Here is an 18,292-nt window from a genome sequence, read left to right as displayed (position 1 = left end):
CACAATAACCCAAAAGTCTTCTTTGCTCCACTTAGAAAGGTGGAAGTAAAGCAGGATCGTTTCAGTTGGTGCTTCCCCTGATCTCCACATACAGTCCGACAAAGGTGAAAAAGGGGCTTTATGTGCAAACATGCTTCGGCACCACCTGAAACATTGATCAATCATGGATCTCAACTGCATGGAAGGCTCCAGACATGCGCACTCACAGACACCTTTGCTTCAATGCATAGAGCTTGAGTCAGTCAGTGTAATTCTGCTTCCCCTCAAAATCACACTCCAGGTGTGAATCACATGCATATACAGCTATTGTCCCTACTGAAAGACTGAACCGACAAGAGAACACACTGTTGTACAATACAGCCTGCCAATATCTGAAAATCTGTGTGTTTAATTGCTTTGCTGAAGAGCCTTAGAGGTGGCTGTTTCAAGCAATCTTAGTTCAGGCTTTAGATTTTCCCTTCAAACATTTACTAGAACTGGAATCAGTACAAATATTTTAACTCTGTTCCCATATATTGAAGAAAAGAAAATGTAGGCAACTGTTGACACTATCACCATGAACCAAGTATGGAATGCAAAATTTCAGCACAGGAGACAACAGCAGGTTTGGTGGTGCTTTTGCTGAACAAGCAGAAAGACAGAAAACTACTGCCTATGTAATGAAGAACCAAATGCAAACATCAGGAACTTTAAAAATAAAATCAAGCTAGCATGTGGCAACATATACATACAGAAAAGGCATCAAAGTTTTGAGACAATCTCAGAAAGACAAGACTGAAATGAAACCTTGGGCTACTAATGAAGTCACAACCATTGCAAAGCTTTACTATTGAGTGTTTGGAACTGAAAATCATGTGTCGAAATTTACTTATGAAAGGTACAAAAAAGAAAAAAGAAAATACAATGCAGCTTCAGTGATCCAAAAGGCATGCAGAAGAGATTCCTCTCTATATATTTTCCTATATAACTGAGGCTAATTTGAATATTAAAATCAATAAGTAGTTGTGGCTATATAATGTAGTAAAGAAGAGTTTGATGTATAACATTTCTACCACTGTGCAAATTTCTGTTCAAGCTTTGGCACAGCAGAGCAGCTGCTAGTGGTTTCAGGCTTCCACTAAGATTTCAGAATGCATAAACCTGAAAATCAGGAACAAGCAAATTTCACAGCACAGCGGAGCTCACTTAAACATTTATAAACACAGATTCTGTGTACCAGAAAGGCTACAAGTGAAACACTGAACTTCTTCCAAGGTAATAGCTTAACCTCTCAGTTAACTACACTCGTTACATAGGCATTTAGCAGCCCTGTAGCATTGTACAGCAATATTAATATAGTAATAGATTCAAGCATGGCATCTTGTGGCAGCCATAGCCATTCTATGGAATTGTGAGAACAGGTTTAATCTTACATAAAATAATTTTAAGAGCTCATAGATGCGCTAACAGGTGTTATCAGGGGAATTCTGTATTGTCAGTGCTCAACCCAATGCCTGTTCTTGCGAAATGAATGTAATTTGGTTTATATACTTTCCCACTGTACAGCTCATAAAATTAAGACCTACAAATGGACCAAAATCCATCCAATAAAATCAGCTGCTTATATATTAGTGTTATGAGAATAAATCTGAGCAGTTCTTTTCCAGCTTCAAGCACATGTTAAGATATTTAACACTTGAACTGAATAAAGGAACAATTGCAGTATAGAAAATTTTGTAGCTTATCTCAAATTTGTAACCTAAACTTTAACAAAATGGCATCTTTATTGTAATGGGTCGCTGAAATAAAAAAGTGAAGGATCATTCCTTCACATGAACAGCTTCCACACAATCCTGTTAGACCATAAGGAGATTTATGGATCATCATGAAATTTATTATGATAACTAATACTCCACAAATATAGTCCCACTGCAATTTCTGTGACAAGGGTTCAAGATCTGTCAGTGACACAGGGAGGAAGAGATGTCTGTTACAAACAACTATTAAACATAAGTTTGGTGTGGTTGCAACAGAAGCAAATGCAATTCTGGAGTGTACTAGTGAAAGTTCCTCTAGCAGAGAAGCTACTGACCACCTGGTACAAGACACTGAATGAAAACATGTTTATTCTAGTGCCTCAACTCTAGTTCACAGGAATCAGAAAGGGTTCTCACCCTCCGCCCAGCATTGCACATTGGCTTTCTTAAATGTTACAAAGAGCACAGTCCCTTAGTCTATAGTAGAGAGTTGTCTATTTATGTGATGTCTTTTTGTGATGTCTTTGTTATGTTTTCTTTACATTAGAACAGCATTTGGGTTGGTGCTTTGGAGAGGGAATAAGAAGAACTGTAATTGGAGCAATTCCTTGCATAATCAGAGTAACGTAACTTACCTTCCACAACATCCCTCTTGTAATCACTATCATTGTCACTATCTGTTGGCCGGTAATAAATATAAAATCCTTGGATGGGTGTGTTGTTGTTGCTCGAAGTGATATACTAGAAAAGAAATATTAAAACAACTGAAATTCCAAAACTACAGTCAACAAGGGATATATTTTTCTGGGGCAGGGGCTGAAAGACAATGTTAATGTAATGTGGGAAGAGACAATGGAACAAAAGTGGGCTTTAAAACAGTGAGAAGTATTTTGTGAATACAGTTCTAGAATTTTAGCTAAAGCTATACTCTCATTATTGTTTAAAGGTTTAAAATCTGGAACCATTCCATTCTGGGTTCAGACCAAATTAGCTTTGGTCACCTTGAGGGATGAAGGGCAGGAGTAATGTGACCCTGTTGCCTTTACACATCCCTTTGCCTTTACACATCAGCTATATGGTATCCACCTAAATTGACTCCATGACTTGGATGTGGGGTTGCACTGTTTTGATCTACCTATGGAGTCAAATTCAGTGAGTGGCACTGGGTAACTGTTTCTCAGGCCCCTAACAGTTGTATCTGGTATTTAACATCTATGCATGAAGCTGTTGGGAGAGGTCATTAGGCTATATATATGGCACACTGCGTCCTCAGTATGCTGATGATACTGTGCTCCATTTCTTTGTAATATTTGAATCAGGTGTAGCTGTTTAGGTCCCGGATCAGTGCCCGGATGCAGTAGTGGGCTGGATGAGGATCAATAAACTAAAGTTGAGGCCCTGTGGGTAAGGGGCTCCTGGTTCTGGGAAACAGGAGAGTTGCATGTTTGGGATGGGGCTGCATTTGTCTGAAGGAATAGGTATCTAGTCTGGGGTATACCTGGATCTATCACTGTCACTGGCGACTCAAGTAGGCTCCATGGCCATGAATGCCTTTTTATAGCTCTGGCTGGTATGTCAGCTATGACTGTTCTTAGAAAGGCACAGCCTAAGCCAGTGACCCATGCCTTGGAAATTTTGAGATTGCAGTAATAGAATGTATCCAATGTGGGGCTGCTCTGAAGACTGTTTCAAAAGTTGCAGCTGGTATACAATGTGGTAACTTGGTTGCTCAGTGGAGCACCATACTGTGGGCATGTAACATCCCACTTGAAAAAAACTGCACTGGCTTTCAATTTGCTATTAACCAAAGTTTAAGGGTCTACTGAAATTTATAAAACCTTAAACAACTTGGAACTGGGTTACACAAAGGAATGCTTTCTCCCATATAGACCTGACCATGCAATGAGATCAGAAGTTGAGCCCTCTTATGCATCCTTCCAGCCGCCAGCCCACTAGGAAAACGGCTGTTGTGACGGTAGCACCTACTATGTGGAAGAGCCTCCTTACAGAGCTACAGTAGGCACTATCTATATTATGTTTTGATGCAAGTTTTTAAGAGTACATGTTCACCAAGGCATTTTCCTGAGTGCAATGCTGGTTGCTAATACTGACTGCACATACTCAGCATTTATACTGTGCATTTCAAGTGCTCACTGCTTTTCATATACAGCTTTTGGTTCCCAAAAGGTCAGTTTAGTATAATGCATTGATTTGTTGCTGTACAGAATTTGATCTAACGCGCGATACAAGCAAAATCAATTTTTTCATGCTGCACATATCTTTCCTGCAACATAAAGCATTCCTCCCAGAGAATGACAGTAAATTGATACTTACAGTCCACTTTAACATGATCTGAGTGTCGCTGACTGCCTCAGTATAAGCAATGTGAGGTCCTGCGACGGGTCGGTTGGAAAACCGATTGGTAAAGCCAGCTACCTGATAAGGCCGAGAGGCAGAACTTCGTGGGCTCTCCCCGTAGTTATTAATAGCAATCACACGAAACTTATATGCAGCTCCTTTCATATGGCAAAAAAAGAGAATTGAACATTAGATAAGATAAAACCCAGCATTCTAGAAACATAGAACAGAAAGATCCAAATGGCTCTTGTTGTAAGGTTATCCTATACTACTTTTCTCACTTATTATGCTGGACATCCCTTTCTGATAGAAAGATCCAATCTAGCCAAATACTGGATGTTATTTTCCACCAGGAAAGATATGGCAAGTTGTGAGCACATGCCTGCTCTCTATACCAAGTTAGGAAAGTAAAAGCTGGTCAGTGACTTATTCTCATGCCGATTATGAAAATGCTGTTCAGATGCTTGACTAAAAAGAAGTTTGTGATAGTTAAGACACAAGGACTGATAATTTCCCTGAATCTTATACAGCATTGGTGGCATTAAAAGCAGCATCTTATAGTTTAACAGGATCTTAACTTGGCTACAGCGCAAATGCAGAAACGCATAATACTGATCGTGATCTCTCTTGAACAAAAAAAAAAGCATATTAATACCTGGATCCAAACTGCCAACTTCCACCGAAAGTTTGGAAGGGGAGATGTTATCAGCTGCAACCAGCCACTCACTGTTCCTGTTCATGCGTTTATATTCTACTTTAAAGGCAGTGATGGGTGATCCACCATTTGCACGTGGGATCCAAGTGACATAAACAGAAGTCTCTGATGCCGTGGAAATAGTAGGTCGATCTGGTGCCTCAGGTACTGAAATAGAGAATTGAGAAGGCTTCATAAAGATTTAGAATAGTTAGAAGTACTTGATTTCTATACCTAGATTTTATTTAATAATGTGTTTCAGTCAAGTGAGAAAGAACATACTCAAATGCGCAGCAGTCTTAAGCCCAGAAAATCCTTTCTTAAATGCAAACATGGGAGATCATTTCAGTTTTCAAATATGGAGATAATTAGAGCTTCTTAGGAGAAAAAAATAGCTAGTTTGGCAATGTAGTCTATTGTATATATCCTACGTAATGCAAAAACACTGTATTATGTCAGCACACACCAGTCCTGAAGTATTAGCACATCATCAGAAACCAAGAAAATTGCATAGCTTAATTCACAACCACAGAAAGAGACAGGGTGATCTGCTGTTGCTGTGTCACTACTACTTGGTACCGAACTGAAATGAACATATTGCACAGAAACCTAACCATTTGCAGAACAGAAAGCCTACAATCTAAACTGAAATTCCTAGATACAGTATAAGAATAAAGCTTTCATAAGTATCAAGAAGCTTTAAGACCTCATAAAAACAAGTTAGCTAGCATTCAAAACCATGCAGATTATATTAATACTTACTGAACTCACTTGAAGTTAGACAGCAGTGGGAACAGAAAGAATGGAGAGAGGTGGTGTTAGTAAGTGTGATTATAACCATTCTGGCAGACATATCCTTCAGTCTTTACTTTATTGGTTCATACACTTAAACTACATAGAGTACAGCATAGAGAAATGAGATATAATTTGGAAGAGGAAGATACATAGTTTAACCATGAAAAGGTTATATATCCTTAAGGCTATTTTCCAGCTTGTCATCTTTTACCACACAGGACAGACAACACATGCAAGCGCTGACACTTGACTATGTTGTTTCACATCAATTTAACTATGAAACGTTGAAATATTCTGTGAAATTTAGCAACTTGATGAAAGTGGTGGAACATACATTGGACTCGTTTTTAAGTCAATGAGTAGGACATCTCTGACTAATTATAAATTCCATTAATCCTACCATCTCAACATGCAACCCAAAGACCATCACAAATAATACATTTTGATTATACACTGGAACCCTCTTCATTACACAACAAATCATATAGGAAATCAGGAGGGTAAATAAATAATTTAATGAGTGAGGAGTCCTACTTTCTGGAAGGTTTGGATGCACCAGAGAGTTCCCCCTGGGAATCAAGTTCCTGAATCAAGTAGGATTAGGCTCCCCACACCTCAGCTGATGCACAGAGAGTTCATTCTTGGACAAACTCTGATGAATCGTGAGGACCACTGTCAATCGTCTGGTGACATTATAATGTGTATACTCTGTCAAAGTTGGCCCACAAGGTGGGGGTCGACTAATTGGCAGATTAAATATTGCTTTCCAGCTGCAGCATTCAGTCACATCTCTATCTGCCTGGCACCTCACATCACATATGATGTCAGGTTTGGGGCAAGTGGATGTGGTTTGGTGAAGCTCCACAGACCAGAGGTTCTCTACCCCAATCTAGCCCACTGCAATCTACTCTGACTGGAAGCACTCTCCCAAAAGCAGAGGTCTTACCCAGCACTGCCACCCAAGATCTTTAACTGGATGTAGAAGCTGCCGTATACCATGTCAGACTATTGCACATCTAGCCCAGTACTGCCCACACTGAGCAGTGACAATTTTTCAGGTTCTCATAATATGCTACCAGATTTTTGTTTAACTGAAGATGCCAGGGATTGAATTTGGATCCTCTTCATGCAAAGCATGCATTCTGCAATGACCTACGGGGCCTTCCCAATTCTACAAACAGTTTAGTGCTCAGTCAGTGTTCTTTTAAGTTGCTGTACTGTCATTCAACCAGAAGCATCACAAATTGAACACTTACACATAAATGACCTGAAAATCAGATGAACAGCCAGAGAACATTCAGGAGGGTTTCCTTCCACACACACACACACACACACACACACACACACACACACACACCAAAACATAATGTATGCTGCAGTATAAAATCCACAGAGAAAAATCTAAATGTTAACACCTACCTCCACTATGTCGGGATGAATCTGGAAGGACCACTCCAAAATTGTTGGTTGCCCCTTCTTGAATGACAGAGTGCTTAGGAATACCAACTGGTTGAGAGGGAGCCTGTGTATTTTTTGAGGAGGAGGTTCTTTCTAAAAGAGAGATTATGTGCTCAGTGAGTGGAAGAAACCTTGCTAGTCAGTCAATATCCTTTCCTATGGGATGTTTCGAACCAAGCAGAAAAGGTTTATAATCACACACATCCTACACAATTTTTCATGCCATTTGAGAACAGCTTTCTTCCCCATGGAAACAGGCAGCAATACTATTGAAACTAAATGATATTTACACTACAGAAATCCCAATAAAACTGAATATATTATGCTATTGATGGTACATCAGTTTAGCCTTTGCTATAGAAGGGCAGCCCCAATCTGCAAGTCCGTTTCAATGGAACTTTGAGAAGTTCCCAAGGAAAGGGTATTCTCATTGTGAAGAGATCCTAAATGCCCTTCTATGTATGAAAGAGCACAGCCTCCCAATAATGCAAGAAAGGTGATTTTGCTAATCTGCCTTCATTCCTGTAGCCAGCCAGCCACACAACTTTCAATACTGTTCCCAAGGGACCCCACTAGTAGATTTTTGCAAATTTCTCCTCTCCTCTTTAGCCCCAGAGAAAATTTACTCTGGTAAATTTTCTCAGGGGCTAAAGAGGAGAGGAGAAATTTGCAAAAATGACCTTCCTCCCCTTATATCTGACATTTGTTCTGTGAACAGAAGTTCACTCACAGAATCTCAGGGTTCTATTCAGACTGCAGATCTATCTTCAGTTCCTGAGTCCTGGTTCAGAACAAGTACTGGGCGTGGAGTTTCAATGAAACTATAGTCACTATCTTTGGATTTTTATGGGTATTATAGGTCTCCATAGGGAACTTTAGAGAAAACCCTATCAACTGCAATGTATTTTGAGTAAACGCTTACTTACCTTTGCTAGTACGGAAAGTAAGCATGGAAGGCTGGCCTTCACCGGCCACGTTTCTGGCTACCATCAAGACTTCATAGAGACTGGAAGGTTCCAGTTCTGAGAGAGAAAGTTCATTTTCGCTTCCAGGGACACGAACTGTATTCCAGTTGGTAACACTGACATTATCATCCAACTGCAAAAAGGAATCACAAGAGGCTAAGAGCAAGTAAACCCCTATCTGAATCTGCTGCAGTTAAATACAGGAAAGGCAAGTCTAAATATAAGCTAAAACCTCAGTTATTTCACTATAAGAAAGTGAAAACAAGTAACTGATGTGAAAGAGTTTTCTTAATGACTTTTCCTGAAAAGCTTAGAGCAAGCTTTAGGAGCAGAGATGAATGCACTGGGACATGGAGTTTCCTAATCTTGCTAGGGTTTCTGGTTTTCTCCCCAAGCTTCTGGGCAGTATTTAAATTGGGAGGTTAAATTGGAAACTCCCAAGGCTCTATTTCATGTTGCCAGTAGCAAAAGAACCTGAAACATCTTCATTCCTAAATAGCTACCTACATATCCAGAAGGATGTATCTCTCTTTGGCCTAATATTATCATCTAATATCAGAGTTTTGTACCGTGTGTGTGTGTGTGTTTGTTTAACATAAACCTTGTTTGTTACTAAAAATGATGTGCAAAGTTTATCAAATATAATGCAATTTGAATAAGTACCTTGCGGTATTTCACAAAATAGGCATTAATTGGCTGGCCACCATCTTTTCCAGGGCGCCATACCAGATTGTACTGATCTGGTTTAAGAGTCTGTGGAGGACTGAGAATGATTGGAGCTTCTGGTGGAGAAATGCCACTGGATGTTTTTTCTGTAGCAACTTCTTCAGTAAGAATCTCTGTTGGAGATGAACTTTGAAGGCCTGTATCTGAATCATAATCTCCATCTCCTTCATCACTCTGGGCAATTTCCACAGGAGCAATTTCTTCTGCTTTTGTACTAGTTTCATAAGAATCTACAGAAGGAAGATGAAGGTTAGAGATATGCAGTGCTAGAAAAAGAGGCACTGGAACTCTCCATGTACGCTTCCCTTATTCTCTTATAAGGGCAATGGGGTCTACTTGAGAGAAGGCATCATTTTGGCTACCCCTGGCCTATATACCACAAAATATTTCTTTGCTTTTTGATATTTACTAACAAAAATGAAAGACACATTCTTGTGGCACAGTGAGCCAGTTTGCACATCAGACAAAAGTATAGTTAAATATAAAACTCAGATTTAACGTGAACAAGCTGGCACAAGTTAGTCACACCTTACTTTGCCCCTTCCCTGCTCCTGTGTTTTCCACGCCAGGAGGAAACAAACCACAGCCCTGGCTTAGCATTATGTGTGAACTAACAGTCACTGTTTATTTCCACCAAACCAACCACAACTGTTAAGTCAAGAACCCTGGTTTCCATCATGGGTTTGCTGGGCCAGAAACAATGATAAGTTGCAGAATATGTATGGGCAGCAACAGGCAGAGGCTCCTGACCATCCATTAGACGTATGATTTGCCCAAATCCATTTTTTTTAAAAAAGTTATCCTGACAGTACTTCAGCCAAAATATCTGCACACTATTGGAGCAGCAACTTGGATGCCACTTACCAACGGTAAGGAAAGCTTCGGAACGAGCAGTCCCATATTCATTAATTGCTTCACAGGTATATTTCCCAGCATGCTCTGATGTAACAGGCTGAACATATAAGGAGCTTGATCCACTGCGAGACATGATGAAGTAGGTTCTGTCTGAAATGGAGTTGCCAGTTCTTGCTTGGGAGGATGACTTCCGTGATTTTGAATAAAGCACCTGTGAAGGATGGCTGGTAATCAGCCCATGACTGTTGTACCAACGGATTACAGGCGGAGGCAACCCAGTGGCATTGCAGGACAGCGTGACTGTGTCACCTTCTGCTACTCTGCTGTTTGCTGGCAGCGAGGTTATAGTTGGCTTGAAGCCTCTGTCTATTAAAAATATAAATATAAGATACAAACTCATATTATAATAAAATACTGTTCTTGCATATCCCGAAGCCTGCACAGTCATAAAGGGGGGCAGGGGGTAATATATGCACAAAAAGATCGAGTCTATCAAAATAATATATAGCACAAAAAGGCTAAGTAGACTGCTTTGAGCCACAAACACATCAGAACCCACTCATGCAGGTGCTGTGATTGTTAACTACTCTAGTAAAAAGAAGATTTAATATTCTGAAGAGAAAGAAACTGAAAGCTTTCAAATATGCTCCCTAAACTGAAACATCAGCAAGAAGTATTATTAGAGTTCTATTATTTGAGAATCTGCATACAGTATATAAGTTTACAGCTGGAATTTAGTTTCAATTGGCAACATCATCAAAACTATTGGCAACACTCTCAACACCATCAAAACTAAGAGGCAAATAAATTTAAGTCTGTCACGATTTCATAGCTCACACACTAGGTGGCCTATCAAAAATTGGCTAGTATTTGGTCAGTGGATTACAGTCTACTTTGTAACACAAGAAATGAGGTCTACCATTTTAAAGCATAACTTGATCAGAACAATTTAGGCGAATAATCCCAGGAAGCAACGGGCTATTTTCATGTTAGACTGAAAGATGTCAAAAAGAAAAGCAGAAGTTTATAAACAGAAAGGTGTGTGATGTGAATTATTATTTTTACCTCCTTGGGAATGAAGTCTTCCAGTAGACTGCACAAATCCAATGCCATTGTTGACTAAACACTGATACAACCCTGAATCTTCTCTGGTGAAACCATTAATTCTCAGCTTGTTTCCTGAAGGTAAGTGCCGTGAAGAAAGATGGACAGGAGCTGCATTATGGTACCAGGTGAGGTTAGGTGTCGGGTTTCCATGTATTTCACAGGAAAGATGTATATTTTTACCCAGGGGCACTAACTGATCTTGCAATCCTTTTGAAATTGATGGTGATTCTAGAATGGAAAGGAAAATGTACATATGATATGCTGCTTTCATTCTGTTAATTTCACAATAGCATGTCTCATGGACCATAAATTTCTTGCTTCAAAAAAAACTCGCCAATCAAGCATTTTGCCACTGTATATCTTACCAAGTACGTTTATACTGTAGTTTACATGTTTCACAACTCCGGACTTGTTATCCACCACACAGGAGTAATTTCCAGCATCTGATGTATTAATCGAGTCTATCATAAGATGAGAGTGAAGCATTCTCCACCTGCCTTTAGTGAGTACATCTTGGTCATCCTTATACCAATGGACATAAGAAACAGACAGCCCACTAACAACACATTCCAACATCAAAGGACTGTGCTTAGGCACTGCCAAAGTCTGAGAAGTGGCGGGATGAACAATGTGAAAGTTGCCTGAGGAAGAGCCTAGAAATTAAGAGGAAAGGATACATGAGTTCTTTTCAATTGGGTATTCAAGACTCTCTGGGTTCCTACATTCCCATCAAGGCATTATGTTTCTATACCATTTTATAAACATGCCAACATAACCACCCACTGTTGACCCTAGGCTGAGTGAAGATGTTGTAACATTTGATTGCAGTTTGTTCCCTTCAGCCTGGTTAAATTTCCAAACATTTGCCATGCATAGCCAAGCTACACCTTAAGTAGTACACATTAGTAAGATCTGCTTATCACTTTTCCTTCTTTGTTCATTTCTCTGCTTGCAAACTGCTTTAACCATAAGAATCTACCTTACACGAAGCCAGACCATTGGTTTATCTAGCTCAGTATTGCTTATCATGTCTGGCAGCAGCTCTTCAGCGTTTCAAGGTGTGGGGGCATTTCTTGGTCCTACCTAGAGAGGCCAGAAATTGAACATGGGGACTTTTTCATGCAAAGCATATGCTCTGCCACTGAGCTGTGGACCTTTGCAATGGTCTGCTTGACACAGATGCAACTCTTTAAAAAGGTTAATACTAACTATAATTTACAAACACACTCCAAATTATGTTTTCACATCCATAATAATATTTAGGTATTTAGATTCAATGCTTAACCATGGTTAAGGAAAACTGGTTATGCATTGTGTGCATAGTACCTGCTACTTTGACAGGGCTTTCTTTAAACTGCAAGGAATGAGATAAAGGGAACTTGCAGGGGTAGTCCTTGGTGGTTTATGCCCTATGATTTCATGGAACAATTTTAGTCCTATCACATTCAATACTCACTGCTGATTATGAGCTTATGTCCATTGGGTTCATGTTTAAGATCATCAGTGACTGGGTTATATGCTGCACACTTATAGACTCCTTTGTCATCTGAAGATACATTCAAAATTTGCAGATTTCCAGATGGGAGAATTAGGTAGTTTTCTAGGATAAAAGCGGGTTATTATTAATTAAGTTGCTATGGACTGATTTTCTACTCGTGTGCAGATTAATCAGTGTTTACTGAAACAGAAAGATAATGTAATGACCAAAGCTCAAATTACTGTAGCAATTCCTAATGGTCAGGAAACAGACAGAAAGTGAAACCCATATATATATCCCACACCCACAAGTTCTATGGAATTCCATGGGACTTATTCCTTGGTAAGGGTGCACTGGATTGCAGCCATTTATATCTTTTTATTACACAGAGTCTCACCTGTTGATTGTTCCAGCCATTTCCCTCGTACACGGAAACGAATATGTGCCTCTGGACTACTTTTTGGTGGCTTGCAACTGATTAAAGCAGTATTCCCTTCTTCCACAACAATTGTGTTCCTCACTAAGGTCTCAAAATCATCAAGATCTAGAAGAAAATGTAGTTTTTTTCTTTAAAAGTTCAGAAAATACAGCAGGATCTACTTCCAAAGTTTTGGGTTTAATAAAAATGGGGTGCTCAAGTCCTGATCAGAGGATATTTCTCAGGAGAGAATGTCAATGAAGTAACAATGAAGGAAAGTCTTAAGTTCATGTGTGTCCTTCCCCTCCAACTTTACTAAGCACAGAAATTAAAGTTCCAGCATACAGCCCAGTTTGAAGTTTATTTTCTACAAGCTCTGCGTGTGTGCGCACACGTATGTGCAGGGGATGAATATACCATACCTAAGTCTGAATCTCCATTGTTACTGTATTGACTGTCTCCTGAAGAGCACCATCTAAAAATTCTTCTAACCTTTTCGACCTGAACAATGCTATATGGGAAATCAGAGAATTTCAATAATAAATGAAAGGGAGGAGGAATTCATTCAACGTATCATTAAAAAAACTTTCAGTTATATTGCAATAAGGCTAAAAGGAAAGGCTAACATGCAAGAACTAGTGGGATACTGTTATAAAATCAGATGCAAAAGAAAGGGCATGTAACAAGAACAGAGTACATTTTGTTCCTGCAATGGAAGATAATTGGAATAGCAGAATAGCAATTTGACAATGTGTGGAATATAGTGCTGTTGTACAGTATTGCCATGCCAGTTTTCATTGGCTAGGTTTGCACAGCACATTAAACCATTGTTAACACAAATTATAACTGAGTTTGAATGAGCAGTTGCTGGTTCATACTGCTGAGAGTACAGGTGTCTTCTTCCTCCCCTGCTCCTGCTGTACTGTTGGGAAATAAGCCATGATCTGGTTATGTCATGTTATCTGAACCCACTCTTCTGGTTTGTTTCTCTCCAAACAAACTTTGGCTTCCACATCTTGCTCCTTTGTAGAAAAAAAACTGGGGTTGAACAACATGACATGCAGTGGCAAGGAAGAAATGAAGTGCCCATGACTTCAGCAGCATGCATGAACATGCTGCTCCACACTGGCTTCTTTTAGAATCATAGAGTTGGAAGAGACCACAAGGGCCATCCAGTCCAACCCCCTGCCAAGCAGGAAACACCATCAAAGCATTCCTGGCATATGGCCGTCAAGCCTCTGCTTAAAGATCTCCAAAGAAGGAGAGTCCACCACACTCCTTGGTAGCAAATTCCACTGCCGAACAGCTCTTACTGTCAGGAAGTTCTTCCTAATGTTTAGGTGGAATCTTCTTTCTTGTAGTTTGAATCCATTGCTCCATGTCCGCTTCTCTGGAGCAGCAGAAAATGACCTTTCACCCTCTTCTATATGACATCCTTTTATATATTTGAACATGGCTATCATATCACCCCTTAACCTCCTCTTCTCCAGGCTAAATATACCCAGCTCCCTAAACTGTTCCCCATAAGACATCGTTTCCAGGCCTTTGACCATTTTGGCTGCCCTCCTCTGGACACGTTCCAGCTTGTCAGTATCCTTCTTGAACTGTGGTGCCCAGAACTGGACACAGTACTCCAGGTGAGGTCTGACCAGAGCAGAATGCAGTGGTACTATTACTTCCCTTGATCTAGATGCTATACTCCTATTGATGCAGCCCAGAATTGCATTGGCTTTTTTAGCTGCTGCATCACACTGTTGACTCATGTCAAGTTTGTGGTCTACCAAGACTCCTAGATCTTTTCACATGTACAGCCAGGTGTCACCCATCCTGTATTTGTGCCTTTCATTTTTTTTTGCCCAAGTGTAGTACTTTACATTTCTCCCTGTTAAAATTCATCTTGTTTGCTTTGGCCCAGTTCTCTAATCTGTTAAGGTCATTTTGTAGCGTGATCCTGTCCTCTGGGGTATTAGCTACCCCTCCCAATTTGGTGTCATCGGCATACTTGATCAGGATGCCCTCAAGCCCATCATCCAAGTCATTGATAAAGATGTTGAATAAGACTGGGGTATGGTTTAATGGTTTAACATTAAACTATGGTTTAATGTGACGTGTGAAGTGGGCCACTGTTTTGTACAATTCTCAGCTTAAGTTACAGATCTGCTAGTTCACTTAAATGCCAATTCACCTACCAGTAGCTCCACCATTTCCATTTTCACCTACAAGTGGTACAGTACACTTAGATATATTCACAACTTATTGCAACCAGTAGAGTTTGTCAGTGCTAACTGACCTTTTTAAGTTCTCAAGGGAATCCTGCTACGGGTCAATACTCTACAAATATACTTACCCGTCTCAATTATGAGAAACTTTTCTCTTATGGGTATTTGGGGTATGCTTCATACGCACAGCATCTTTATAAATGAGATTCTTTAACCCAGGCTTACAAGACATTTCAAGCATCTTACTTCTGATCCCCAAAAGCCAAAACACCCTCAAGTTGGAAATACTTTTGAAAACAAGAGGGGGATAGGTTTTCAAAAGACAAATATGAGCATGGGATGATTTTGTTGAGGCCTTTTAACTTTTATTTAAGATTGTATATGCAAATCTAATTTTTTTACAGTTTATTATGGTTTACAATGTAAATTATGGCAATTCCCACGGAATTTACAAGGTGTTGTTCCCCTCCCCTTTCAATTCAGGTAAAACTGATCAAACTTGCACCATCTACCTAAAAACTAGGGGGTGTTTGGATCATAGCTGCCAAGTATCCCGTATCCGCCGGGAAAACCCCTTTTTTCTTACCGTTTCCCGGCGGTCTCCCGTTTAGGTTAAAATCCTGGTATTGTCCCTTAAATCGGCTTCGGCCCGGCGGCCATTTTTCTGGTGCCGCTTTGCCCTTCTATGGGCACCAGAAAATGGCGGCGCCGGCGCCGGAAGTCGCTTCCGCGCATGACCGGAAGTTGCGTGACGCGACTTCCGGTTGCGCTTTGCCCTTCTATGGGCATCAGAAAATGGCGGCGCCGGCGCCGGAAGTCGCTTTTACGTGTTTCCGGTCATGCGTGGAAGCGACTTCCGGCGCTGGCGCCGCCATTTTCTGGTGCCCATAGAAGGGCGAAGCGCCACCAGAAGTTGCGTCACGCAACTTCCGGTCATGCGCGCGCTGCCGATCCCGGATCTTTACGTCCGGAACTTGGCAGGTATGGTTTGGATAGGGCTTCAGATAAAGATTTCTTCATTTAGCACAAACTCCCTTTCCAGAACATGTTTATAAATTGCAATATGAGGACTGATTTTTACTGGAAGAAATTATTAATAGTTTCTTTCTATATTATGCAGTTAACTTCAAGAGAAAAACACAAAGTAAGTAATTTGTTTTACTATGTGCTTCTAACACAGAGGTCACCCTTTTGTCCCAAAAAAGGCATGTTTAAAAACACATAAATTCCTCCCAGATGTTAAAAATTCATGGATGTGGCAAACAAAAAAATGGGCAAAATAAAAGGAAACATTATAAAAGGGTATAATGTGCTCAGTTTTACCATAAATAAAAGTATAACTTACAGGCAATAGATACTGTTGCAGGCCTGCTGATAATTACACCAATGCTGTTATTGACTATGCATTGGTATACACCAGAATTTGAAGGGCTAAGGGAGAAGATTGTAAGGTATCCTGGCTGTGAGTCTACTTGCTCCACTTTCTTGTGTAATGTCTCGCCATTGAATAGCCAAGCTACATGAGCTGTAGAGGGCTCAGCAGTACAATGAAGCTTTACAGTTGCACCAGGTTTCTGGATGGTAGAAAGTGGCTCAGAAACAAAGTGAGGAATCAAGTCTAGAAAAGAAAGACACACACTCAGTGTAACCAATTCCTTTAGCTGTTAGCAGTTTATGTATGAAAATGTGAACTAAACATTTGGTATGCTGCAGTTTATATACAGTACTGCATTTTAGCCCAAAGACCCCCAAAGCAATGAAAAGCATTAATACGTATTGATTCAAAATAAATATACAATAAAAGTACAATATAGAAAACACAACAATAAAAGTAATATAAAATAGTGGTGGGATTTTCAATAGGCAACATCACTGGGGCGGGGGAATCCCAGATATTTTTTTTCTGTTTCTCCTACAAATACAGACCAGTTCATGCTATTTCTAAATTTATATCCAGCCTCAATATTTGTGCATTCTTTACTCATAAGCACTACAGATTGGAACAGAAAACTATTTTGAAGTTAAACCTTAGCTCAATATGAGCATTTTTATCAATCTAAAAATCAAGTACAGTGCTAGACTGACAATGCAGAAACCGCTTTCATTACAGTGAAGCCAAACTACAGTATTTAATATACAACGACCTCTGATTACCATATGTGGTATCATCGAGTTTAATTCTAAATCCTTAGACTGATTTTTAAAAACTCAGTTTTAAAGACAGAAAGTAGTATAATATTTTAGCTTGATTATCAGATATTAACACTTCAGGTACTTATATCCAGGAAGGTCTTTCTGATCCAATTTATCCATCTGTATCATTGATATGAACAGATCCACACATGTGTGGTTCACTTTTTCTGCTTCTTGTAAGTATACTGTGTCTCTCTTTAGAATCCATATTAGTGGGCAGTCTTTGATGGGATGTATCCACCCTATATGAGTACTCCCCTGCCCTTCAATACCTTTCTCTTTCTGGGAATATGCACAGGTATTTCAGTACATGGAGTATATTTACAAGTGTATATGTACACATGCAAATGCAAGTTGAATTATGCTCCTCTCCCTTCCCACCCAATTGTATTGTCTGGGTGCTGAAAACAAAATGGTTAGGCTGTGCCCAAGTGAGGAGCACATGACATAGGGGCATGGCAATAGAGATCAACCACCAAAATGTCTGGAGGAGAACATTAGGTATATATGACAGTTCAGGAATGTGAACGTACCTGAAGCTGTAGTTGAGAAGCAAATGGTAACTATAAGAAAAAGTAGCTCTTGTAAAGGTCCAGGGTCAGGATGCATAGTGCCAAGTTAGAAAGTGTTGTGGCAAAGAGCTTCAGATTAATGAGAATCACTGAAGAGCCTACAAAAGAATAGGCATGTTATTATTACAATTAATTTATTAACAGCCTTTTAATTAACTGTCTCAATGTGATTTACACATAAGAAAATTTAAAACTGTGGAAAACACAAAAACAAATATATTTAAATAATACTAAAATCCTAACAAGTGAACACTTGTAGTAAAGACCTATTTATCCACCTGGATAAGCCTATCACAACAAAAATGTCTTTAATGGTTTCTCGAAAGTACAGATAGTGGACACCTGTCATATCTTAACAGGAATGCTTTTTGATAGAGCAGGGACGGCCACACTATTATTTACTCAATCTGCTCACTACATCCCTAGATCTTTGGGTGGTTCCACCATAAAAAAACAAAATTAAATACACAAAATACATTTTTAAAATGAACAAAAATAAAATAAACCAATAACCCCCTCCCCTCCTACATATTGTATGAATATTTCATCTTTTAATATTTACAAGTGTGTAAATATAACTGTTTTACAAAAGGAAATTCTCTCAGATGTCTTTTGTCTAGTTGACATCCTGCCCTTCCAATGCATTTGCTGTTGTAACGGCAGTACACAATAGGTAAGAACAGGAAAAATCAAACCTACCACTACCACAAACCAATATA

At 39.6% G+C, this 18,292-nt stretch overlaps 1 protein-coding gene across 4 annotated transcripts in view; it reads right to left on the bottom strand.

Annotated features, from left to right (window-relative positions):
• Positions 1–18,292, bottom strand: part of CDON (cell adhesion associated, oncogene regulated) — a 123,257-nt gene that overhangs the window by 17,760 nt on the left and 87,205 nt on the right. For all 4 annotated transcript variants that reach the window (XM_060268305.1, XM_035140257.2, XM_035140256.2 and 1 more), the window contains 13 exons: positions 17,535–17,671; positions 16,154–16,426; positions 12,569–12,715; positions 12,151–12,294; positions 11,060–11,347; positions 10,653–10,922; positions 9,597–9,953; positions 8,670–8,962; positions 7,968–8,139; positions 7,003–7,134; positions 4,750–4,956; positions 4,071–4,252; positions 2,372–2,477 (listed from right to left, as the gene is read on the bottom strand). In XM_060268305.1, the coding sequence (XP_060124288.1) occupies positions 2,372–2,477; positions 4,071–4,252; positions 4,750–4,956; positions 7,003–7,134; positions 7,968–8,139; positions 8,670–8,962; positions 9,597–9,953; positions 10,653–10,922; positions 11,060–11,347; positions 12,151–12,294; positions 12,569–12,715; positions 16,154–16,426; positions 17,535–17,610 (2,647 nt within the window). In that variant the 5' untranslated portion in view covers positions 17,611–17,671. The remainder of the gene's footprint in view (positions 1–2,371; positions 2,478–4,070; positions 4,253–4,749; positions 4,957–7,002; positions 7,135–7,967; positions 8,140–8,669; positions 8,963–9,596; positions 9,954–10,652; positions 10,923–11,059; positions 11,348–12,150; positions 12,295–12,568; positions 12,716–16,153; positions 16,427–17,534; positions 17,672–18,292) is intronic.

The sequence above is a fragment of the Zootoca vivipara genome, chromosome 15 (genome assembly GCF_963506605.1).
Source record: "Zootoca vivipara chromosome 15, rZooViv1.1, whole genome shotgun sequence".
Classification (NCBI taxonomy): domain Eukaryota; kingdom Metazoa; phylum Chordata; class Lepidosauria; order Squamata; family Lacertidae; genus Zootoca; species Zootoca vivipara.
The sequence above is the reverse complement of the archived record's forward strand: the minus strand, read 5'-3'. Positions and strand labels throughout refer to the sequence as shown.